Consider the following 24,679-nt stretch of genomic DNA (forward strand, 5'->3'; position numbering starts at 1 on the left):
ACACTAACATTAATGCATTTTAGAACTATAAAGCTCCCTCTACAATTCGTAATTGTGAAATAATAATTAAAGGATAAACAAATTCGTTCTAGAGAGGAAACTTAAATCTATATCCAACCAGGAACATTTGCAAATTCAATCGTACGTATTTCCTTAAATTTTATTTCGGCTCTTGCAAAGCACCCACGCCACTGACTTCAATGCATTTCAGTACGTCAAAATTCTCTCCTTTCAAATCTTGAAATGATTTTTAGATTGGATTTAGATCTGGCAAAAATAGAAAAATACAGCAAATCGTCGGTGGGACTTACAATGCACATTATAAAAATATATTCAATATGCAGCATGTCCCCTAAACATACGATAAACATTTTCAGGGGATCATTCTCAGGAGTATTCTAAGAATATTTTGTCTTTTGATGATTTTTGAAAAGCCTTTTCGTTCTGAAAATACAGGGTGAGAGAAATTGCCTGAACTAACATTTTATTACTAAATAGTACATTAAAGGTTCTTAGTCTACAAGAACTGTTGAAAATTACTACCTCGAGTGAAGTGGTCATTGTAAGGTCTACCTTGACCAATCCATTCCTTGAGAAATTCGCTTAATCGGTTAAATGAATCAACACCTGGATCTTTCTCTATCACGTCCAGTACATTCTGGCGTTCTTACTGTTATTGGCCTTCCTGTTTCACGAAGACGTTGATGAATAGTTTGAAAGGTTTTCGTATCGGGAATATTACGGTTGGGAAAACGATCAATGTACAATCGCTTACTTTGTTCATTATTCGGTTTCTGGAAGATGTACCATTGGCAACAAGATATGCAGTGAGGCTTATGCACGATGATGTACCAGCACATTTCAGAGTTGTTGCTCGTGAATTTTCAACAATAACATACGGAGATCGCTGGATTGGTCTAGGTGGACTTCACTTATGGCCTGCTCGACGGCCGGACTTGAACCCCATGCAGTATTTCCTACTGGGGCATCTAATGTCGTTAGTTTATAATATTTTATTGGAAAATGTGGAAGATTTGAAAAATCGAATCACGGTCGGGTGAAACTCAATAAGGAACGACCGTGGTGTTTTTGAGCTTTGAAAGAGGAGAAGATTAGAAACTTGTATCGTAGCTGGAGATAGTAGTTTTCAACAGTTCTTGTAAATTAAGAAGCTTTACATGTAATATTTGATAATAAAATGTCGGTATTGGAGAAAATTTTTCTTGTCCCGTGTCTTCAGAATAAAGAAGCTTTTCAAAAATCATCAAATTAAAAAACATTTGTAGAATATTCCAAGGAATAACCCCCTGAATTTTTGCTGTACTTTTATTGGATCCCTGCATACAGGGTATTTCAGTACTCAGAAATTCTCAAATTCTTCCTGCGATTTATGACGGATTCCTGAAATATGTTTGATATTTTTATAACATCATTTTTAATTACGAAAATTTATGAAAACATTTGCTCAAATCACTAGATATTTGCAGATATAGTTGGATAGCGGGAGTTTACACGTGAACATTTTGAAAAATTGTTATGAGGAGATTTAATTCTGCAACATAAATGAGGTCGCAACTGCAACATTTATTCCTTGGTTTTATTTGAAGAAATAGTGGAAATTTACACAGAAACGTTGCTCTGAAACGTCTGTAGTTTTTCCTGCAGAGATTAAGGAAACTGGACTTAAACTCCCTATTGCGAACTTGCTATATAGTGTGTTCCGACATCAGTGTGCGCTAATCAACTACGAATTCCACGTTTAAAAATATGAGATGTTCATATAAAAATGCGTGTCTGAAAACGCTTCGATACTGAGATACAGGGTGTTAAACTTTGACTTATTTTTTCCTCATAGACAAATCTACGTAGAGTATAACATGTGACACAGACCGCAAATATAAAGTAAATATTTCAGCGTTAGGAAAGTATTAGTAAATCTAAACAAAATTCCATCGATTATTACACAATAACGCCGCTATTCTCGGTACGCCAATTCAAACGCGAAAGTTCCATGTTTACTTTACTTTTTAACAGAAAAATTCGTTCAGATGCTGAAAGATGGATTAATAGTTATAGACCTAGAAGAGAAATTTTAAAAGAATACATACCGACTGAATGGAATTATTCCTAGTGTTCCTTGCGTGGAAACCTCTCAATTACAGTCCCTTCTAATTGCACCACCACTCTCAAACTCGCAACTCAAGATCACCAACTGCCCTAGATAACAATGGCCTACACCTCGCAACCGTAGAAGATCCAATAGTGTATCTGCCCGAAGTGAATTAGCACAAATGAAGCCGCCGAACTTTTCAGAATTACTCTGTTATCTTGCCTAATAATATTGCTGACAGAAGATACTCTTGTTTTGGGTGATCATCATTGTTACCCCTCCAACCGCAGCAGGGGGTGGGATTGGTCCAGGACACACCCCTCGCGAGCGGATTATCCAGGGAGCATCCATTGTTATCCCTAGGGTCGGTCGGGATAAAATGTCTATATTATTCCTCTCTCTGTTTCCATCTAGCGGTGCTTAGGGTTAAATGAGGTTGAATAAACTAATTATGGCGCTTAGGGCTTTGTTAAATAGACTTGTTTATAATTAGGGAAATTTCATTAAATGTCAACATGGAGATAAGTGGTTTCATTTGGCTTTGTTAGCGGGGATGGGATGTGGGTAACGCCTTTCGCTATACAGCAGATTCTTAAATCCCTGCAAGATGTTTATTACATTGATGTTGTGTTCTTTGATGGGCGAAAATTTTCGCATTATTAAGAAGATCCTGATTAGCTATTATTTATATCAAGCTACTGAGAAAACGCTTAAATTTTCACCCGAAAGAACAAAAACCCCTGATATCCTCATTCAGGTTATTCTGGTTTACTCAGAAGCCCTAAAATGAGGTTTCCAATATTACGCGGTATTGCATTGGAATCTTCATAATTACAAATCTGGGTTAATCAATTGTTCCTGAAACTATCCTGCAACTAAATTTGGGTTATTTGAAGCCCCTCAAAATGAGGAGATGAGACTGAAGAGTTTTAGTGCCACATAAAAAAATTGTTTCCAGAGGAAAACACTATCGCCCATTTGGTCTTTCTGCCCTTGTTACGAAAACATTTACAATTAAACGTTAATAATCATTTATAAAATAAAAATAAATGAAAAAAATTACATTTGGAAATGCTCCAATAGTAGGTTGAAGGCAAAAAGAAGCGGAATTGTTTTATTTGTCTTGTAAGACAAAAAGGGTTCAGAATGATCGAATTGTGGCGATTGTGTTTCCATCTTGCCTGAATTTATTCTAGTCTTTCAATTATTCCTGTGAAGTGTGTTGAAATGAGAATTCCAGAACCATGGGATGTTGTATTGAAATCCTCAGAATTACAAATCTAGGCTAATCGATTGATCCTGAAATTAAACTGCAGTTAAATCTGGGTTTCTTAGAATCCTACAGAAATAGGAGGAAAGGTTATGGAGTTAGTCATTCTTCATAAGAAAACCGAAATTAATGAAATATAAGCGTATAAGAAGCCGAGTGAAACGCCTTTCGCACTTTCAAAAGGAACCCTGTTTTTTTAAATTAAAATAACGGGGATTTTTTTTCTAGGACTTATGAATAACTTTCAGGACTTTCAGGATACTTCAAGGACGATTTGGACATATAATATGGGGAATATTTAGAAAGCGTTTCACGTGCGTTCGCTGATGATTTCACTTTCGATGACTTGGGGATTCCTTCTATACAGGGTCTTTCAGGAGTAAGGTCCGTAATTCCAGGACACGATTTTTAATGGTGTTTAAAGTAAAAAAAATCCCCATAGAAATATATAGTCGGACACGCTTAGATTCCCAGATACGGGGTGTTGAAAATAAGAAAAACTATATTATTATTTGAAATAAATTTGAAACAGTCAATGCTAGACCCTTAATTTTTTGCAGCTATTGCACGTTGGTAGAGCTGCGTTTTTATTATGAAATCAATTTTCGTCATAAAATGTCGAATGTCGATGGATTTTTCAACATTATTATTATTTTCGGACTCTGCCAACATTTTGCAACTAAAAAAGGGCTCGATTTTTTTTACTTAATACTAACCTGTTCTCGGAAAAAAATTTATTTATTTAAGTTGTACTAAATATAAGGCATAAGTGAGGTATGCGTTTTTAGTTGTCTTAGTTACTAGTTCGGTGTCAAGATTGTTTCCATTTTGCTAGTTATAAGTTGTGAATCGAAACTGTGGATTAGATAATGACATTCGAAAATGAATAACGTTACTAACGCCGAAACGGCTCAGATGTATCAACTGGTTCACGCTATCGGTGGCAAATAAAAATTTACTTTATACTAAAAATGTAGCTTTTTATCAATCTACAATTGCAAAATTTTAAAAACCTTATCATCGATTATTCTAAATTTATTTCAATATATATATAATTTATAATTTTTTTTTTCATTTTTGCCACTTCATTTAAGCGTTTCTAGCCACATGTTTATAGGACCTTTTTTTCTTTAAATAACACAATAAATTGTGACGTAAAGTTACGGACCGTGCTTATTCAAACCCTAATTTTCCTGACCAATCAAATGATCTTAAACTTTTTTACAGCTCCTGGAAAATGAACAAGAAAAATTAAAGATCATCTTTTCGTTTTATGAAGAATTAATGAAATATGTAAAAACCAAATTGAAAGGAATTTGCACTCTCAAAAAGACAAAAATTGAATCCATCTTTGTTTGTGGAAAACTAAGAGATAATTCGTAACACCGTGAAGGAAATTATTGATATTTTATCTTCCCGGAAATAAATCAATGGTGAGTTTCTAGAATTTTCAAAATGAAGTCTTATGAGAAATTTTCCGTATTTACAAGGAATAAGCAGATCTACTGTGAGGGATTAAAAAACGTTCAAGTCTTTTTTAATCTAAATATCTACATCCTTGAAAACTTATGATGCATTATGGAGATCTCTATACCTCTCTACTGAGGCCAACATGAGGCGGTTATCCACAGTTCACCGAGGCGAAATGAACTTTTCTGGCAATAAAACCGTAATAAAGGTGCAGTCTGGCGGTCGAAACGGGGGTTGAAATATGAAATATGATGGCATAGGCGTACCTGCATCCCCTATCAAACGCATGCGCCCTCGACCTGAAGATGCGTCTGGGCGTGGTCTCATACGGGAAGCAGCCCCCAAACTGTGTGGCTAGATAATACGCCACCGAATTCCACGGTAATAATGTTCAAAAGGGAAATTCTAACCGCTGCACGGTTCACTTAACGTCTATTATGAAACTTTTTCCGGAAATATTTATTATTAGGGAAGGAAATTTAATTTTCTACCCTAGAACGTAATTTGTCTGAAAAAAAATCATTTATGAGTGGGTGTCTACATTGAACTCGAACTGAAGACCTGTAGGTTGCATATTCGGAGAAGCGATTTAGTAGTAATGTAATTTCCAGGGATCGTTTAAATAGTATTTATATCCTTAAAAAAGTTCATGTAAAGTTCTAAAGGTATGGAAAAAAGAAAAACATCGTTATGTAACTCGGAAAAAAGAACACATTCTGGGAATTGCGTGGTTCTGGCCAAAAGCCACCTAAGTTTGAACAAAACTGATGAATCCTTCAAAGGATTTTTGGCTCGAACTCAAAACGCACTTGACAATTTGACCGCAAAAAAATAACATTTTACCAAATTCTTATTTTTGATAAGTTCAAAAGCAGCACTAAATAGGACCAAAAATGCTATTCTTTGACACTTGTTAATTTTTTTATATCTTACAACGTCATCTGTAGCGCAAAATGCCACGATTTTTTAAATCGAAACATGGGTTAAGTGACGCCTCAACTTAAAAGTTTTTCAAAACCATATTCAATAGTGTATTGCAATTCAAAATGTATCGATTTTTTTTTGAAAAACAGGTACAAACGTGGTAAAAAATACAATACAATCTTAGTTACATAATACCTAAACAATGAAAAAAATTATTTAATAACAAGAAATTGGTTTGTTGTCGATTTTGGGCTCACAAACAAGTCTTTAGTTAAAAAACTAATAATAATAAAAAAATAAAAAGGTAAATAAAAATAACCAAAGACTCTGAGCACAAAATCGAAAATAAACCAATTTCCTATTAACAATTTAACTGAATTTATATTTCATTTTTTACCAAACTTATACCTGTTTTTACAAAAACCAAATCGATACATTTTGAATCTCAATACATCATTGAAGATAGTTTTGAAAGACCTCTAATTTGAGAGGTTACTCTATTCATGTTTCAATTACAAAAATCGGCTATTTTGGTGCTATCGATGACGTAAGTAACATTCAAAAAAATAAACGTCGAAAGGGAGTATTTTTGTCCTATTTAATCCTGGTTTTGAATTAGCTTGAAATAATATTGTTTTAAAGTTAACGGGGCGAGGGGATAGAATTTAGGGCTGCACAATATACAACATTTGACTAGATATTTTTGAAAATATTGAGGATCTCAAGAATTGTCGGAGACATCGAGAAATTCTATACTGATTTGGTTGGAATCCCGAGGAATTTTGGAAAATCCGATGGAAATTTGTGGCAAAAAAAAGAAGTGGGAACTGAAATTAATAGAATATTTTCTGGAAATGTCAAGGATAATTCTAATTTTGAAATTTTCACTGTTCCTTTTAAATACACCGAGAATAACCCTAGTTGTTTTTCAATGAAGCGCCATTATCTCAAAAAATACTCTAATCACTTATATTTTTAACTTCTTAACTAACTCCATCAAATAAAAATTTAAACACAAACGAAAAAACATTATAGGAATTGACTCAAATCCTCTCTATCCCCCTTTTGTCGAACTAATCCACCCTCCTGGACGGATATATCAATTAGTGAAACTAAAATTACAAAAAATAATCACCAAGTCATGTAATGTATAACCAAACGGTTGGCAATAACAACAAGTAGATAAAACCTCTTGTTAACGAGTTTAATCTTCTCACATGCATTTCCATCTCTAAACCCTGGCTAATTGGATAAAAGGGCTGGGGCATTAGGTAATGCCCATGTAGATTGCCGCTGATGAACTTTGATGATATTATTACTATAGAAACTCTTAGATTCTGTAAAATAACTTTCATTATAAAGCTGGATGGAGAGGGAAAAACCGAGGAGCCGCCAGTTTCATTAATGGCCTATGTTTAACATTTACAAGGGTTGTTGGGGGTAATTCTGATGTCAAACTGTCTTCGGCTATAAATAGGGTTTTTAGATAAGAGTTAATGGAGATGATCTGGAGAAATCTCCAAGGTCGGTTCACATAAAACAAAACCCATTAAAGTTTTTATCACCATTTGCTAAATAAAACCTTTCATCGGGGATGCAGGGCGACCAATAGAAACATAATTTTTCTCTTAACCAGTTCTCGACTGTCTCGACGGGAGTCGACACCACAATTTCTCATTTAACGATGTCATTTACAGGCACTGTTCACACTATGGACAAGAGCTCGACTCGTTTTGCTTTTAGTAACTAACATTTCTTATAATGTTCAATAAATCACTGCGCAGGAAAATTAGAGTTGAGGTAGTGAATGGCTATATAAAACCCTCAATTATTTCCTGTACCCGACCAGTGCCAAAGTGTTCTCTTTGCAGGAGATTTCATACAGGGTTTGTTCAGATATTTTATTTTGTCGCTTGTTGTTTTTGTCGTAAAAGCTTGAGGTGTAAAAAAGTGGCTTCAATTTATTTATCAAAATTGCTTCCTTTATTGTTGTCGATATCAGTTATTTACAATAATATCAATTCGTTTTCGTTTTGATTCCATCGATGCAATGGTCATTGCAGGTAGTTCTAAGACAGGAGACTGCGATTCGCTAATAATATCCGAAACAGTGATTGACGAGGTCAAGCTCAAGATTCCTCAATTCGGTTTATTGTGATCCACTGGTGTTAACTGAGTCAGTGATGGTGAGCATCAAACTCTGCTTGGTTCCATTAATTGTGATCGACTGGTGATCGTTGACACATTGATCCGACTCAACAAGATCTAAACTTCGCTGATATCGGGTCAGAGTTCGCAGAATCATAGGCACTATATTCGCCCCCTTTTTAACAATCTTTGAGTTACCCTGTATCCTAAACGATCCTCGTAATTCTAAATTACGAGAACGTAATTTACATGTCAAGTTCCGCTCCACAGCAGGAAGGGACAATCAGGGAAGATAAAATCCTGTTTTTAATATGTTTCTTCAAGTGGCAGCGCAGGCCCATCTAAAGCGGCCCCTTTACCGAAATAAATTTTATATATCTCGTGACTTTTAGCTTCACGCAATTACTTATTATTAGAATGAGTACGAGGGCTTTCGCTTGTAGAACTAAGTGGCATTCACCCCCGCATTCCACGCAGAGCGGAACACGAGAGTGTTTCATTGTTGTGAATCGTAGGGGTGCCCGGGCTCGGCCAATAAAGTAGGGCCATTTATCACTGTTAATAATTCCCTACAGAACTGCTTTGATTTCTAACGTTTTACGGCTTGTTATTACGGTGCGTTATGGGGTCGGCGTGCATTCCGATGCCGCGATCCCGTTTTGATCTTTGCGATTGTTCTTTGTGACCGAATTTGAGTGCATCTCTCCCTTTATGTGAGTCACCTTTTGATCATGATTCGCAAAAGCGTGATTTCTTCGTGAAGTGTGGAAAAATTCTCAGCGAATCCATATAATCCTGCGCCTTTATTCACCACAATTTCAAATCCTTGGAGTGCCGAATAGGTCCGGAGCATTCCGAGAAAACCCACGGAAGACCCAAGTTAGGTCTCTTTTTAAATGGAGCACATGTAATGTGGTCTATGGACAATCCCTATGCAACATGTCCATCAATTTGCAACAATTTTTGAGATATTGGAGGGTAGAGTGACGTCTAGCTTCTCGATTAATTGAAATTAAACTGAAAAACGGCGACTTAAAAAGTTCAAAAAGAAGAGAGATACCTTTTGCTAGTTTTCAAACTTAAAGTATCTCTAGAACCACTAAAGCAATTCTCTTAAAAGTTGCGTCAAATTAATCGCTTCGTTGCGCTCTTTCATCCCACGGAAACGTAGGTGATCCCTTTTGGTTTCCCATATACGGAGTTACATTAGCAGTCATTTTTGCGATTTGGAAAGTGTTATAAAATGACGATTCTCAACGATGCTTTTTGAAGATTCATGACCTCAGTTGAAGTCTGCAAAATCAACATAAGGTTCATAATTGCTTCATTAAACGTTGGCCGTGATTTTTCATCATTCGAGGTCCTTATTTGAGCTGATCAACGTCTCTTTGACGCTTTTTATTAATTTAAGTTGTTGATTGGTTGGCATACCTTAATTTTGTCTCTCCTTGCTGATAACAGAATTCCTTTACGAATGTTGCAGATCTGTATTCTTCAATCAACTTTCTTTTCGGTCTGTGACGCACCTAAATAAGTCTAATATTTTTTCTATTTTTGACCTGGACAGGTCTTAATTTCCATTCTTGAGAGTTAACGTATTTCTATAAGTGGTTAGTCAAAACATGGAGACCGGTTTCTGGGGTCGTAAGTTAGTAGGTTCATACTTCATAAGTTTTTCCTTACATAAAATTTCTCAGGACTATAAAATGCCTGGGCAATCCAAGCCTTAGAGTCTATTCGGGCCGGGAATTTATTATTCGCTTTAGCTCAATACTAACTTTGACGTAAATTAGCTTAAAGTTTTCCTTACCATTTTTTTTTTATATCAAGGATCAAATCATCTATGTTTTTAGACATTAGGAACCTTAAGAGAAAGGTAATATATTAAACAGTTATACGCTCACATAATAATTTCTAATGTTTAATATTTAACCCAATATTTATAACCAAATTATTATATATGTCGGATCATCGATAGGGAGATTTTCCATGATGATATAAAGTATTTAGTTCACTTTTAATAGCAAGAATAGAAAAGGGCAAAACCAACGAATTCGCTACCACACGAGCGCTTTTCGTCACTGCCAATCTAATCTGCCTGTCCCTTTTTGGTTTCTGGTTTTCCAGATCTCGCGAGTCCTTCAAATCCGAAGAATAAAGTACCTGCTAGTCCCTATTTCCCACGAAGGATTGCACACATGGCCTCTCGATTTCGCCCTTGGTGGTAGCGACCTCGTTCGACAGTGCTTTTACTCAAGATGGCCCTGTCAGCCTGCCCTTCGTCATATTATCAATTAGTAATGTTACACTTTATCACTTAAGGACTAATAAATCTCCGACATATACATATTTGGATACACATAACAATCGATAGTATGATTCACAATTCTTTGCGAAATCCCCGAACAAATGTTACAATCTTCAATATCAGCGAACATTTCAACCCTCAAGCTGCTACCTTCTCTTTCTTCTAGCAATTTTTTAGATATTTTGGGCATTATTGAGGTAATTCGAAAATATACATTAGCATTATCGCTATTGTGATATTATCGATGTATGTGTATATTATCGCAGTGTGATATTCTTGAAATATCGACAATCAATTCTTTATACACTACTCACACAAATTCTGGCTTGTAAGCATGCTTACCCGTTTATGTGCAAAATATTGTTTTTTTCCACTATTAAAGCACTTCTCAATTTACAGCTATGTCTGCATTAGCGATAATATTCATAGTAATGTATTCCATGGCAATAATCGTCGTGTTGGAATCAGAGGGCGTGTTCCTTCCAAAAAGAGTAAATTATACTAAAACTAATAAATAAGGCTCTTAAGACGCATAATTTGCAGATGAGCCCATTCATCAACGCTAAAGAAAAAGTTGTTCTGGAACCCAGAAAGCGACCATTTTGCAACGCATTCACTGGTACTGGTACATTTCATGAGGAATCTAAAAATAACAGAATTTTCGTCTTCTATTTAGGTTGTGGCAGAAAACGTTCTAATCTGCCAGCTATATCGTCGGACGGTCAAGAAGTCGAAAACGCGATCGATAGCTTGCTAGAGCTAAGTGCTGAGCCTGCAGTGGAAGATTTGTCTAGACAAATTATGTCAGAAGCGAAGCTGTGGGAGGCGATACAAGAAGCCAAATTGGAACTGAAAAAGCACCATCGACAACTGCAGGAAGCTAAATCTAATAATGGAGAAACTCAGGAGGTTGCCATGAACCCGGACAGAAACTCCGCTAATTCTTGTCTTATACCTCCCTGTTATTCTCTCTAATTAATTTTTGGTACATCTTCAGTAAAATAATAAAAAAAATCTGCTAATTGTTTTTAATTCATAAAACGATGTGAAACTAAATGATATTTATTAGTTATTTATAGAATTTTAGTAGGTATAGCTCCTGGAGTGTCATCTGAACATAAGCACATAAAACAATCATCACTGCAGGAACAATTCCTCCCTTCAAGTAATTTATCAATATTTTATGGAATGATCAATAGTTTGAGAGTTCATAATATTGTGATTAGATGGCGTGACTTGAAAATAAACTTCAATAAACGCATAAAATTTCCCTTCAACCCCATCTAGCAGAATTCTCGCGCACGTACATAAGTTGATGTGTTATGATACTCATAGTAATCATCAAACAGATATTTTGTAGAGATTTTGATGCTTAATAATCTATAGTGATATCTCATGACTACTCATAATTAGCTATGTTGCAAATATCAATTCACTTCACATGGAACAAACTATATAAATCTTTGCCCTTTAAGCTTCGTCAGGAAGTTAAAAATACGTAGATACATCTTCAAATAAGCAAAGCCACTTGAGGACCCCAAACACGTAAAAATGTAAATTAATTTGTAAACTAATTTAACTTTTTCCGAAAGTGAATCTTAAGACGCAGTAATGTATTGATGGACGGGACGGCATGAATACTGCAAAGGAAAGGGTTAGGAATATTGCCAGCAGGTTTTTAGAAAAATTCCATAATCAAATATCGCTGTATGGACAACATTATATACGAGACGAAGTCGTAATCGCGATTTTATTTTCGTTCAATGCAGTAAACTTCTCTTGTTTCACTAGCTGCTTGAATAATTCCTTTATAGTGAAAAAGTGTTACTTATACAATTCTTGAAAAGCCATTATTTACGGGGTGTCCTGAAATAACATCAAAATATTTTAAAAGGTGAATCTAAAGATTAAAATATTAAAAAAGTTCTTATAAACAAATCCCAAAAATTACTTCTCAAAAGGGCTAGAACCTCGTAAAGGCGAAACTCTGAAGATGGGTTTTTCGCAACATTTTCGAAACGGTTTGCGCTACAATTATAAAATTTAGTATTTTTTAATAAGTTGAAATGGTTATTTTGTGTTAAGTATTGCAGTTTTTAATTAGGGACGTCATACAGAGGGTCTCCTAGGTAAATGTTGCCCTACTTTTTTGTTTGTGGCATTTCTTAATTGTTGAAGTCGATTTCCTGAATGGCAAATATTTTAAAGCAAAAATGGGTTTCTTTTTTCATCTCGTTAGGATAGACTATTTTCCAGTAAAATAAGTTTTTATAAACAAATGCACGGTTACATGGATATCGAAATCTAGGAATCAGAGGATGCATTGAAATGAACTGAAGCGATTTTCAACGTTTGCTGTGAATAAGTAATAAATACCTAATAACATTTGTTTTATTTTTACTGGCTAATAAAAAAACGTCTATTACAAGGATCTTAGTATTTTTGTTAAGCTGCATTTCGATGTTCTTGTAATCGTGCATCAGTTTATAAAAACTAATTTCTCTGATAAAACAGTCACCTTAACAAGATGAAATAAAAAGACCGTTTTCACTTAAAAATATTTGTGATTTAGGAATTCGATTTCAAAAATTAAGAACTGTGACAAACAAAAAAGTTAAGGCAAAATTTACGTAGGAGTCCCCAGTATGTGATGCCCTTGACTAAAAACTGCAATTAGCAACGCAAAATTCCCATTGCAACAAATTAAAGTATACCGAATTTAATAATTTTATTGCTAATCATTTGGGACATATTGCTAAAAATCCTATTTAGAGTTCCCCCCTTTAGTGGTCCCCTTTAAGAAACAATTTTTAGGATATATCAAACACACCTTTTTTTACTATTTTTATTTCTAGAATCACTTTAAAAAATATTTCAACATTATTTCTGAACATATTGTATAGGACTTTCCAAGATCGAACTGATATTACCTACGATGTTTAACAAAGGTGCGACTTCAAGTAAGAAAGAATTATGAAGCCCTTCAGAAGCAAGTGCCGGAACAGGAAAAGATTTCCAGAAAAAAGATATCGAATATAAGAAGAGCTATGTCTCAAGTTTTGCTCATTCTAGAGGTCAGGAATTAAGTTCAAGTTGGAAAAGAAGATAATCGTTAACTCAGAGATCCCATGAAGAAAAAAGATGGTCTCTTTCCTGGATACTTCAATAAATCTGGAAAATAGAAAATAAGGGAAAGACACGAGATAATTTTGGGTTACTCAAGTGGGGAGCCCAGGAAGCTCGAGGATAACTTCGAAATTAAAAAATAAAATATTTCAGGGCATTAAATTTAGGATAGACCTAAGCAGCGGAAAAGAAGTTTCTTTCTGTAAGTATAGAGATCCAGAAATTTTTGAATACAAACAATACATGTGTATGAAAACTACTGTGTAAAACCAATATCCTTATAAAATGGCTGGTTTGCGCACCCTGTAATGTACGACTATTGTTCAAAAGTGATGATGAAGAAGACTATCTTAAAGCACAAGAGGGGCTATGTGACTATCAGCCTCTAAAGTTTTATAAGTTAAGACCCAAAATCTCTTTTAAATATAAATTTGCTGTAGGATACTACTCCAAGACCCGTAATAATGCCTTTCGAGCCCTCCAGGACGAGAGAATTAGAACTTTACCTACCTATTGAGTACGCTCCAGTATCTCAACCATCGCTGTAGATCTAAGCAAGCTATATCAGGAAATTTTGCGCCTTTTTCGATTTTAGTTCACTTTTTCAAGTATCTATATATAAACCTTGAGTTTCCTGGATTCCGGCTGGACGCGAGCTTTTCCTGGAGTCTGGCTTGACGTTTCTCTTCCTACAAGAGCTCCTCGGCGTCCTCTTGGACGTTTCTGTCTTCGTCAGCCCCTTTCATTTTGTGTATTTAGAAAATAATGAAGTTATAATAATGTTGGATTGGGTGGGATAAATGATCTCCCTTTCTCATGGGGAGACCGGGAATTACAGTCAGGACTAATATGTCTTATCCTGGCCTTTCGGAAAGGTTTTGTTTGTCTGGAGGGGAGTCATTTGTCATTGTTTCTTCTTCCAGCTTTGACCCGGGCGGGTCAGTCTCCTGTTGAGTCTCTGTGTAACGACTAGTGTTTTTTTGGCCTCCTGTATGGAATGACACTACTAGAACATAGTTTGCAGCTCAAACCACGTACTGGAACAGTAAATTACCTTCTTTCAACTTCTCGAAATATTCTTGGTTTTAAAAACAAATTAGAAATTTCGTGTTTTTAATTAACAATGAATTGATTAGCATCAATGAAGCCCATCATAAAAAGTGATTATCATGAAAATGCAACTAAACCCCGTTAGGAATATAATACAAAGTATTCATAATTATCATTCCGTTTTTTTTTTGTGATTTAGACCGTTTTTGTGCCAACTAAACAGGATATAGATAAAGCAGATAGGATTACCTGATCAATCGAGCTTTTGCTTCATACCAAACAGATGCTATAGCTCACTAGATAAATCCTTAACTAATGAGTCTTTTTGCAGCGAGGGGAAGCAGGTATAATTAATTACATAATTATTAATGTTAAATAATGCGGTGTAAAAAATACAGTCAAAGTAGTAAATATCGACATTTACACAGCTGTGGGATGTGCTTTTTAGATTAGGCAAAAGAAAAAGTGTCAAAACCGATGGTTACAAACAGATAAAAATTAAATTGAAGGTTGAATTGAAAATTTGTAAACGATATTTTAAATGCAAATTACTACGTGGAAAATTCATATTTTTTCATGTAAAACAACCTAGAAAGGGGAACCAAACGCATTTTTTGGGTCTCTATGCTTTGACTTCGATTAACACCTACTTAGGCTTCTGCGGCATGCAAAACCAAATACCTAATCCCTGATGAATACGTAGTTCATCCCGACAGTTAATAATTAATACCAAAATAACCCAGATTAACGCAATATTCCCCCCTTTTATTTAATAATTGATATTTTCCTGTTTACTTACATCAAAAACGAGTGCATTTCTAAATACTTATACAAACATAAAAACTGGCTTGTTCGGCAAATCCGGAGGAACAAGCTCTACTTCTTTAACTCCGCCTTCACATTAATATTAAAACGCAACTCTTCTTATAAGTTGAGGTCGCTTGGACTTCCGATAACATTTTAACGCTTAACTTTGCCACGACATCAATCAAGAAGCAATTCAACATGAATAAGGAGTTGTTAGTGACTACTGTTATCATACTTGGTAAGAAAAGGCTTATTATTACATAGTGAACTCTAGTTTTTTTATGCACTTAGGAGTTGTGTGGGGTGAAGCTGAAACATGTAATTCCTGCGGTTCAGAATGCCAATCGGCGTGTGGTACACGCCACTTCAGAACGTGCTGCTTCAATTATTTGAAGAAGAGAAGCAACCCTGAGCCGCTACCTCCATCCCTGGATCCGAGTTTAAGGTTGGAATTATGGCTGGCCAAATCCAGATATCCCTATTTCCAACCTAAACCTTTTGGAAGTGACTCTGGGGATCTCTTCGACGAAATAGAAAGTGGGCGAAGGGAAATAAGGGACTCTTCTATGTAATATTTTGTAGAAATCTAATGTAGTTTGATTGAATAAACTGAAAGCGGATCTCCTCTTGATAGTAACAGTTCCTCATTCTGCGGTATATTTATCCAGGATATTGTGGCATTTTTGATTTGCATAACACGTATGACGTTATCGCATAACTATACCTACTTTACTAGAAAACAACTCAGTACACGGATCAACTACCAATATGCAAACAGGAGATTATTTTAAAAGTAGCGGATCAGTGATTAAAACTAGAATTAAGCTCTTATCAGAGCTTTATACGATTCATCTAATGTTTTTTTCTCTATAAAATCAACAGGAATAATTTACAGCTGCGCTTAACGTGTTAATAAGGCGTTATCAGATTTGCAGAACCTACGTGTGTATAAAAGAAACGTTTGTCCTTAAATCTTCCTTTAGGGTATTCGATTTTAACCAGGCAGAAGCTCTCTGTGTTAACATGAAATTCAATTATCTAGTTATCGTGGTGGTGTTCATTTTTGGAATAATACATACCTGCAGTAAGTTAGTTCAAAATCATTAATACGTACTAAAACAATAATTTTTTGCAGATTCTCTGATGATGGATACACAGAAACTGATTCAGGAAAGGAAGAAATCGTGCAACTCTTGTGGGATCGAGTGCCTTAATGCTTGCGGATCCAGGCACTTTAAAAGCTGCTGTTTTAATTATTTGAAAAAGAGGACCTTGGACCCTGAAGTGGTGCCTCCAGGCGCCGAAGAGGAATCCAAGGAATTTGACGAGCAGGATGCCTCATACAGGGTAAAAAGTTCAACGAGGAATTCGGATTACGATTTGGATAACCAATTAGAATTCTGGAGTAGGTTTTGGGGCAAAGGGTACGAATGAATAGTATTCTGACGAGACAACATGTATAGTTATTAAATGAAGTGAATGTTGATGGTGTTTCAATTAAAAACTCCCGTTTGAGCACTACACACTTTATTCACATTTTAAAAATAATCCTTTTATACCTACATAAAGGAGAAATAATAATGATTAGATGTAGACAATATAGGCAATTTTGAGGTTCTTTGGCAAGATTCCTATATTTATGTAAAATTGATCAGGAAAATGAACTAGTCACGGCGAAGAAAATTATTTTCTTTATAAAATCTATTGCACTCTGTTTTCGCAGGTGACTTTTGACTCGAAACGCGTGCTGTAAGCTAATTTTTCTGAACCACTGTCGATTTTATTTAAATATTTCGAATTCGCTTATTACTAAAAATTGCAAATAGCAAACATTTTCAATTATTACAATATAATACAATAGTTTAATGTTATAGAGATCGTCCTTAATATTAAATCAAACAATAATTACTTCGTACTTAGCCTCCTTATGCAATAAAATTACGATCTTGCAAACCACTCATTCTATCACACAGAATTTGGTGTTCTCCTGATTGACTATTTTAAATTATCAGTGCAAAAATGCAACTACTTATTAAATCGAATGTGTGCTGACTTCCCCAGTTAAAGTGTCAGTTAGGTAGGTAATTTTGAGATTGCGGACTGAATGCTGCTTTTCAATGGGACTATTTACCGTCCAGGACATTACCCTGACTCCTTTTGTACGCCACTGAATTATTACTTCCCTAAAGGAAACTATCAAATGTTGCATAGACAAACTGGCTCCAGTACTTACGGACTAAGGCAATCCTTATGAAGAAGAATGACTGAGATCCCCAGCAGGTAGTAAGTAAACCTTGGCAAAGCCCATGAATGCAGGAAATCAGAGATTTTTAATAAATAGTATTTCCAGAATTGAGTGGATCTTCTTGGGCCTTTGCCCTCAGGGTATTTGAAGTATTCATTGGCGAATATGTGAGGCCTAAAGGCCAAGGAGCACACTATTTTGGAATCCGATTTTCTAATCTATAGTAGAGAGTGGATAGGGAATGTAAATTTCTTTTGTAGAAGAATACTTACAAAGTAAATGATGTTGGGGAAAAAAGAGCTGACAATTGCATTAGAATAAAGGTTTGGATATCTTGTGTATAAATCTAAAATTACGGACACCATCTAGAAAAAATATATATATTTGGGTGTGTTTATTTGCAACAGCAAGGGAAATGATAAAGGAAGTGAGGACAGCTAGGAATTTAGACATAAAATAGAAATTCGTTAAACTTTAAATAATCACAAATTAAATTATTTGACATAATTAACAAAATTTTGTAACAAAAGTAAACTCACAAACATAAATATAACAATTAATTGTTCCACAAATAAAATACACTTCAGTAAATTTAGCACACTTCACACTAGCAAACATTAAAAGTTCGCCCTTAAGTTTGTACCTATTAATTCTAGTTAATTCAAAAGTCTTAGGGATCATGCAGGAATGTGAAGGAAATTTAAATGTAAAAGGAAGGCAATGTGGTTAATTCCCAATGAATGCAAAGCATCCATTTATTCTGAACTCATTCATTACCTTTGCATTGTTATCCTTGACGTCAATAATCATTTTCTGCCCATTAGCTAAGAGTTTAATTACAGTTTGGTCGAGGGTGGGAATATTAGTAAAACCAAATCTTTCCCTGAGAAAAGCAAATGATTTAAGCCATATATGCACTGTGAGATTTTGCAAGAACCTTTGAGTTTTTTCAATATTATAAATATATGTACTATTTATATAGGAATGTATAAGAAAAAATAAGAGGCAAATTGCTAAGATATTTAAGTGCACACAATCAAGGTATTTCAAGGTATTTCTAGTGAGTTTTAGTGTACAAAAATGAATCAGCAATCTACTCTTTAGAAAAAATGAGTCTTGCATGATTTTACCTTAATGGGTGTTTAACAGATATATCCATGTTCTTCAATAGTTCATACGATGTTTTACTCACAATTACATTAGAATCAGCCATTCTTTCAAGGGTCGAATCATGAAATACCACTGGTATTCCATCACTGGTCAATGTTACATCAAACTCCACAAAGTCACACCCTCCTGTGTGACACTATGTAAAAGGATTAAAAATGCTGCAGCACCGGTTCTCTTCTTACCATATCAAAAGCAACCAAACTATTCTCGGGCGCATCTAATCCAGCCCCTCGATGAGCAATAGTTTTCACTATGTAATCTTCAAGATTTTCACTTGAAACCAGATCTTTTCCTATAATAGCCTCAAGTGCGTCCTCAGGAGGTTGAGGGACTTTAAGAGCGTATACACCAAAGACAATAAGGGCTGTTATAAGGAATCCCAAAGGGATAAAGCTAGTGAAGATTTCTGCTACGAAGTGAAAACAGCCATAAAACGCGAATACTATAGTTAGGGAGCCAGGTATTAGTTTGAGTATCGGTTTCAGCATATTGGAAATTGTACTCTTTACTACTTTTATTTAATTTTTGAGTTTTAAACTTAAATTAAACTAGATTTCTAATAAAGTAAACAAATAAATCTAACCTAAAAAGTGGAAATGTCCAAACAACCAAGACAACGCCCACGCACCATAACACAAATAGATCTATCTCTTTTCCTTATGGTTAGATCGTTAAGGCACAGGCAAGGGCAGACAGCTATCCACGATTTGAATCTATTTTACCAGATCGTGATTAAGTTTTGAATTTATTTAACAAGATTGCAATTATTATCTCAATGCTTTTTCATTATCTATGTTAGGGCATTCATTATCCATTCAATTAGCATCTAATTAAAGCATCACAGTATAGTTAACATATACTGAATGTAAATCACTTGTTAGATTTGCAGTGGTTGGTAATTTAATCAGGTTGGATGATAGAAAAATAATTATGGATAGTTTGCATTTTGCTTCCTAGTATTGATTATCTGCAGTCTACATTTTTGGCTTCCTAACAATGACAGTGGGGCCTTTTTTGTCCGATTTCACTATTAAAAAAGACAAACAGAACTCATCATAACAAAATCAAATGTAGGTAAAATTATCGTACTGTATTATCGCGTTTCATCAAAGGGCTAGGACTGTATTGTTAGCATTAAAACCATTAAAGTCTAATTTGTGGATATCTAAATGCAACAATGGATTTTTTTTATCTACAAATAGATCTTAATTGTATTGATTTTTGGGCGTATTGCACCAAAGACAAGAAATTCATTCCCCAAGTGTAATTCAATAGATGCCTTCTGATCAAATTAATCATGAGTTACAATTTTTTTTGTCAATTTCTGGAAAGATTTTCAAAAAAGAGCTCTATACACGGCGTACAATATATTGGAAATAACAACATTTCCAAGTTAGAGCGGTAAAGTATTTCGGGTCTTTTCTATAGAAAGAAATACTGGAACTCAAAATATTTTAGTGTCTTATGGCTTCTAATATTGACTGCCGCAATATTCTCAGGATACTATTTCGTAAAATCAAGCGTGGACCACTATTTCGCAAATCCTACTGTAGTGACCATAGAGAAAGACTTCAGAAATTGGGAGAATCCCTTTCCAGCCGTTACGGCTTGTTATGTGGAAAAAGTGGATTTGGAGAAGGCGCAAGAATACATTCAAAAGTATATATAACATATTTGATCGTCGTTGCATGTGAATTGTATATACAGAGCGATCCAACGAAATCTTTCCACTACGGTTATTTTGGATAATTGCAGAACTATCATAAAACGCCAAGACACATCGATTGTTTTTTCAAAGGGCACATGGTGACCGGATTTTAAATTTATTGTAATAGCCCCCTCTATGGGGAGGGGGTCAATTAGCTTTGGAATTTCAAATAGGCCCATAGATCACCTGACCTCCCATTTTAAAGGTAATAATTTTTTTTTTTAATGTAATACTCAATTTTTTTTACCACCAGTTCTGAGGAAAATAATACCCAAAGTACCTATTCAAACAATTAAATTAAATTATTTATTTATGTATTTATTCAAATATTAATTTAACTAATTTATTATTATATTTTGTCATGTACAAAATAATTAAATGTTCAAAATGATTTCCCCTCTCCTCCATACAGTAAAATAAATGTTGCTCCATATTTCTTCGAACATTTTCATATTAAATTAAATTCTCTTATTAAATTAATAATGGTACTCATAATAATGGAAAAAGTTGGTTTATTTCAGTCCGTCAAAAGGATTTTGTGGATATTTCGTAACATCTTCTGCATAATTTGGGCGTTATATTTCTCAGGATTGTTGGAGAAAAACAAAAAAAAATTGGTATTAATTTAAAGAGAATTTTCTGACCTTTAAAATGAAGAGTGACCCGACCCATAGGCCTATTCGAAATTCTATGCTCATTGCATCCCCACAGAAGGAGTTATTTCAATAAATTTAAAATCCGGCCTTCAAGTGCCCCCCTCGATCAAAGAAGAACGTATTGATCTCCTGTATTACCTACATCCCTTTTAGGACATGGGGTATAACTAATACCTCAAGCGACTTCAACCATTATCTCGATTTCGTAAAAATAGTCTCCAATTTGACCTACAGCACCCTCCACACACTGGACAAATTCAAAAGCAATCGGGTTTTGAAGAGCACTGATTGGCTTTCTTTGATGAAATACGTCCATCCAACTCTTAATGGTGCTCTAGTGACATTTCAAACCAAATCCAAACCCAACTGGGAGTTCGTTATAACCGAGTTGGGGCTTTGCTTCACTTTAAACTCTCGCTTTACTCAATTGCTGTCTACAGAGTAAGTCGCTTTCCTTTGATTAATTAGAGAATAATTGTTGGTGATTATCAGAAAAAAAACTCTAAAATCTGAAAATTTGAAATGCCACTACCTCAACGGATTGTGCTACGCTCGTTATGATTCAAATAGAGATATGCCGTTATTCTATCACGTCCATTCTCCTTTGGAGGTGATCCATACCACGTCAGAAAGCCCAATTTTATTGGGGCGAAGCCAAGAATATGAAATAAACTATAAGTTAGCTGAGACATATTCTTTAGGGGATATTCGCTATCTTAGTCCTCAACAAAGAAAGTGTCGTTTTGAAGACGAACCACTGAGTGACCAATTACCAGCATACAGCATTGGATTATGTTTCATGGAGTGCCGATACAAATTGGCTATGAAAAGATGTGGATGTAGGCCGTTTTTCTACAATTTTTTGAGTATTTATCTAAATTCTTTATCACACGATGATTTAACATCTATTTAATAGAGGGCAAGGAATGCAACATGGAAGGTCTTCTGTGCCTCTCAAAGATATCCCAGATGTTCTCTCAATCTGCTGAAGAGACTGGATGCAACTGTCCTCAACCTTGCAATTTGATGGTTTACTTAAGGCAAATTCCCAAAATAACTGAATGGTTTAAAGGCTACTTAAAATATTTTGATATAGTATTTATTAAGGCTAATTTAACAGGAACAACCAGTTGTATTTCGATCAGAGAATTACCTTTAGATGGGGTCTTATGCAGCCTATGACGAAATATCACAGGAAAATAATTTTTGGATTTCAGGATTTGATAGGTTTTGGTTTCGTACCTTATTACGGTTCTGTGCTCACAAGTCGGTTTTTGCAGTTTCTTTTGGGGGTGTTCTATCCCTCTATTTAGGAGTGAGCCTTGTGAGCACTGTTGAAACAGTATATCTCATCGCTGAGGATATTTATTTCTATTGGGCCAACAAGAAGAAATTAATAAACGCTGAATAAGTTGACGTCATTTCCTCTTAGCAGATCTTAATTTTATACTTTCATAAAGCTGTGTTCGTTATCGTTTGCAAGTTCACAATAACAACGCTATTGATACGAGCTGTTCTTATCGGAATTTTTACGATGAAATTCATCCATTCTTAGAATGTTCCTTCTTTGAAAGCTGGCCAGGGTCACTGTTCATAATTAGCAAAAAAGCCTTTGTGAACATGGGAGATCTCCTATTTCAAAATTAATTATCTAGGCCAAGATATTAGAGTCTATACTATTAATAATGAAGGTTGTTTGTTTTGTGCTTGTTTTAACGGGATTGCACTTATCGGTAAGCTAATTTAATATTTAAAGTTCTATTCACTACATCAAATCTTTTTGTATGCAGGTTACTTCAAATTCAGTGAAAGTCTCACTATACTATGAAACTCTATGTCCAGATTGCATGAATTTCATCAAAAACCAGTTACATTTAAATTATAAATTATTTGGAAGGGACTTAGTACAACTGGAATTAATTCCTTATGGAAATGCAAAGGTAATTTTTCGATTGTACCGGGTTAGCTATTCAACTTCTTCATTAAACAGTTTTTGGTTTCCCATTGTGGTTGATGATTGAAATTTAGTTTCAGGCTAGAATCATATAAAGTGGTCTTAAAATGTATCGAAACGTCCGAAAATCGTAAAAAAATTTAAAGTTGTTTAAAATAATGAAATTGGTAGCTACTTCCGGTGTAACCGGAAGTGCCGTCATTTTGAAAATATTTTGCTTAGATTCAAAATTACCGATTGTAGTCTGAAATGAAATTTTATTGGGCTACGAGAGTGGGAAGTCAAAATTTTTTAATAAACGGGCCGCGTGACTAATCTTACACAGGGTGTTTTCTAACTATGAGTAAAAAGTTTAAGGGCGTAATTCTGAATACATTTCAAGTGGAAAATGTCTAATAAACAAATACCCGCAAATGTTTTGTATTCAAAATAGGAGGTATTAAAATATACGATAAAAAACTTTTCCATGAATATTTCCAATATGGCTCAAATTGGATTTTTGGATTTGAGCAGGCAAGTGTGCAGGAAAATCTCCGTGTTTATATGTACTCAAATTTTTTCCATTAGATAGTGGTGTACCCTTGGGATATCTTTAATACTCTATTTTCACGCGAAATGTACGATGTTGCGTTTGCCATTAGTTAAAATCTATTTTTATATTCTTTGTGCCAAACAGAATCGAAAAAGATTGCAACAACGCCTTATTGGTAATTGATCAGTGCAAAGTTTATTTATTTCAAAATCAAGAAGAAAAACTTAAATGAATTTTATGAGAACTATTAGAAAAAAACTCGAATTGAAAAAAATAAAAAAAACTTGCTCTGATTATAAATTGACTGCCACTTTTAGCGCCAGTAAAAAATATTATTTATACCATTTTTTATATCAATAAAAAATCCAATTTGAGCCATAATGGAACTATTTAATGAACACGTTTTTGTTGGTATATTTTAACACCCTGTATTTTGAAAACGAAGCTTTTGCGGACATTTGTTTATTAGACATTTTCCAGTTGACATGCATACATGAATACGCTATTAAATTTTCGGCATGTAGTTAGTGATCGCTCCGTATACGAAAGGTTTTTCATTTTTTGGTTCTAAGGAGAATGGGCCTAAAAATTTCACTTGCCAACACGGTCCTAATGAGTGCTACGGAAACGAAGTGGAGGGTTGTGTCATTAATTCCGAATCCATTGATACTAGTGAGAGCTTTGTTAGCTGTTCTGAAGATCTTCAAAACACTTCACTCAAAGCCAATTTGAAGCACGTGGGTGCTCCCTTGATTGACGAACAAAAATTCTTATACGTAACTTTTAGTGTGCTGAAAAAAACCACATTAAATGGGAAGGAATAGAAGAATGCCTGTCTTCAGGCAAAGCCCTGGACATAATGGCAGATAATGGGTCGAAAACTAGGAAATTAGCACTAAAATGGGTCCCAACAATAGTGTTTAATGATAAGTTTAGTGCACAAGAATCCAATGAAGCTCAAAATGACCTGAAAGGAGTTATTTGCAAATATGTGGATAATAAGAAGATATGTGATGAACCTCATCGTTATCAGCCCAATGTAGTTATAGTCTAATTAATTCCGAAGACTATATAATAAGTTAGATTAGGTAAAATATTAGGACATAACTGATTATTTATGAAGCGTAAATGTTAATAATAACAACTACGTTAAATAAATGTAACATTCGAATATGAACTTTAATTTTAGTGGTAATCTCGC

General features: G+C 34.7%; 4 protein-coding genes across 5 annotated transcripts; 3 read left to right on the plus strand and 1 right to left on the minus strand.

Moving 5' to 3' along the window:
• Nucleotides 1-7,631: 7,631 nt before the first annotated feature.
• CCAP (Crustacean cardioactive peptide) lies at nucleotides 7,632-11,502 on the plus strand. Of its 2 annotated transcripts, XM_066294224.1 has the most exons (4): nucleotides 7,632-7,660; nucleotides 10,630-10,721; nucleotides 10,774-10,849; nucleotides 10,907-11,502. In XM_066294224.1, exons 2-4 carry the CDS (start codon nucleotides 10,632-10,634, stop codon nucleotides 11,203-11,205), a joined length of 465 nt encoding a protein of 154 aa, XP_066150321.1. In that variant the 5' UTR covers nucleotides 7,632-7,660; nucleotides 10,630-10,631; the 3' UTR covers nucleotides 11,206-11,502. The 2 variants fall into 2 exon arrangements, with proteins under 2 accessions (XP_066150321.1, XP_066150322.1); XM_066294225.1 differs by lacking the exon at nucleotides 10,630-10,721 and having other exon boundaries at nucleotides 7,634-7,660.
• Nucleotides 11,503-16,723: 5,221 nt separating this feature from the next.
• LOC136345804 (glycerophosphodiester phosphodiesterase 1) lies at nucleotides 16,724-19,240 on the minus strand. The gene is made up of 6 exons (XM_066294408.1): nucleotides 18,811-19,240; nucleotides 18,589-18,764; nucleotides 18,236-18,341; nucleotides 17,731-17,823; nucleotides 17,447-17,676; nucleotides 16,724-17,396 (listed from the first exon to the last, which is right to left on the minus strand). Exons 1-6 carry the CDS (start codon nucleotides 19,114-19,116, stop codon nucleotides 17,246-17,248), a joined length of 1,062 nt encoding a protein of 353 aa, XP_066150505.1. The 5' UTR covers nucleotides 19,117-19,240; the 3' UTR covers nucleotides 16,724-17,245.
• A 674-nt stretch (nucleotides 19,241-19,914) lies between these two features.
• On the plus strand, nucleotides 19,915-22,407 carry LOC136346012 (pickpocket protein 19-like). The gene is made up of 7 exons (XM_066294820.1): nucleotides 19,915-20,029; nucleotides 20,087-20,287; nucleotides 21,146-21,433; nucleotides 21,485-21,858; nucleotides 21,909-22,056; nucleotides 22,113-22,219; nucleotides 22,273-22,407. Exons 1-7 carry the CDS (start codon nucleotides 19,926-19,928, stop codon nucleotides 22,401-22,403), a joined length of 1,353 nt encoding a protein of 450 aa, XP_066150917.1. The 5' UTR covers nucleotides 19,915-19,925; the 3' UTR covers nucleotides 22,404-22,407.
• Nucleotides 22,408-22,550: 143 nt separating this feature from the next.
• LOC136345819 (GILT-like protein 1) lies at nucleotides 22,551-24,649 on the plus strand. Its single transcript, XM_066294438.1, has 4 exons — nucleotides 22,551-22,725; nucleotides 22,783-22,932; nucleotides 24,051-24,215; nucleotides 24,266-24,649. The coding sequence occupies exons 1-4, from the start codon at nucleotides 22,678-22,680 to the stop codon at nucleotides 24,530-24,532; spliced, it is 630 nt and encodes a 209-aa protein (XP_066150535.1). The 5' UTR covers nucleotides 22,551-22,677; the 3' UTR covers nucleotides 24,533-24,649.
• The last annotated feature ends 30 nt before the right edge of the window (nucleotides 24,650-24,679 follow it).

This window comes from Euwallacea fornicatus, chromosome 21, assembly GCF_040115645.1.
Source record: "Euwallacea fornicatus isolate EFF26 chromosome 21, ASM4011564v1, whole genome shotgun sequence".
Taxonomy (NCBI): domain Eukaryota; kingdom Metazoa; phylum Arthropoda; class Insecta; order Coleoptera; family Curculionidae; genus Euwallacea; species Euwallacea fornicatus.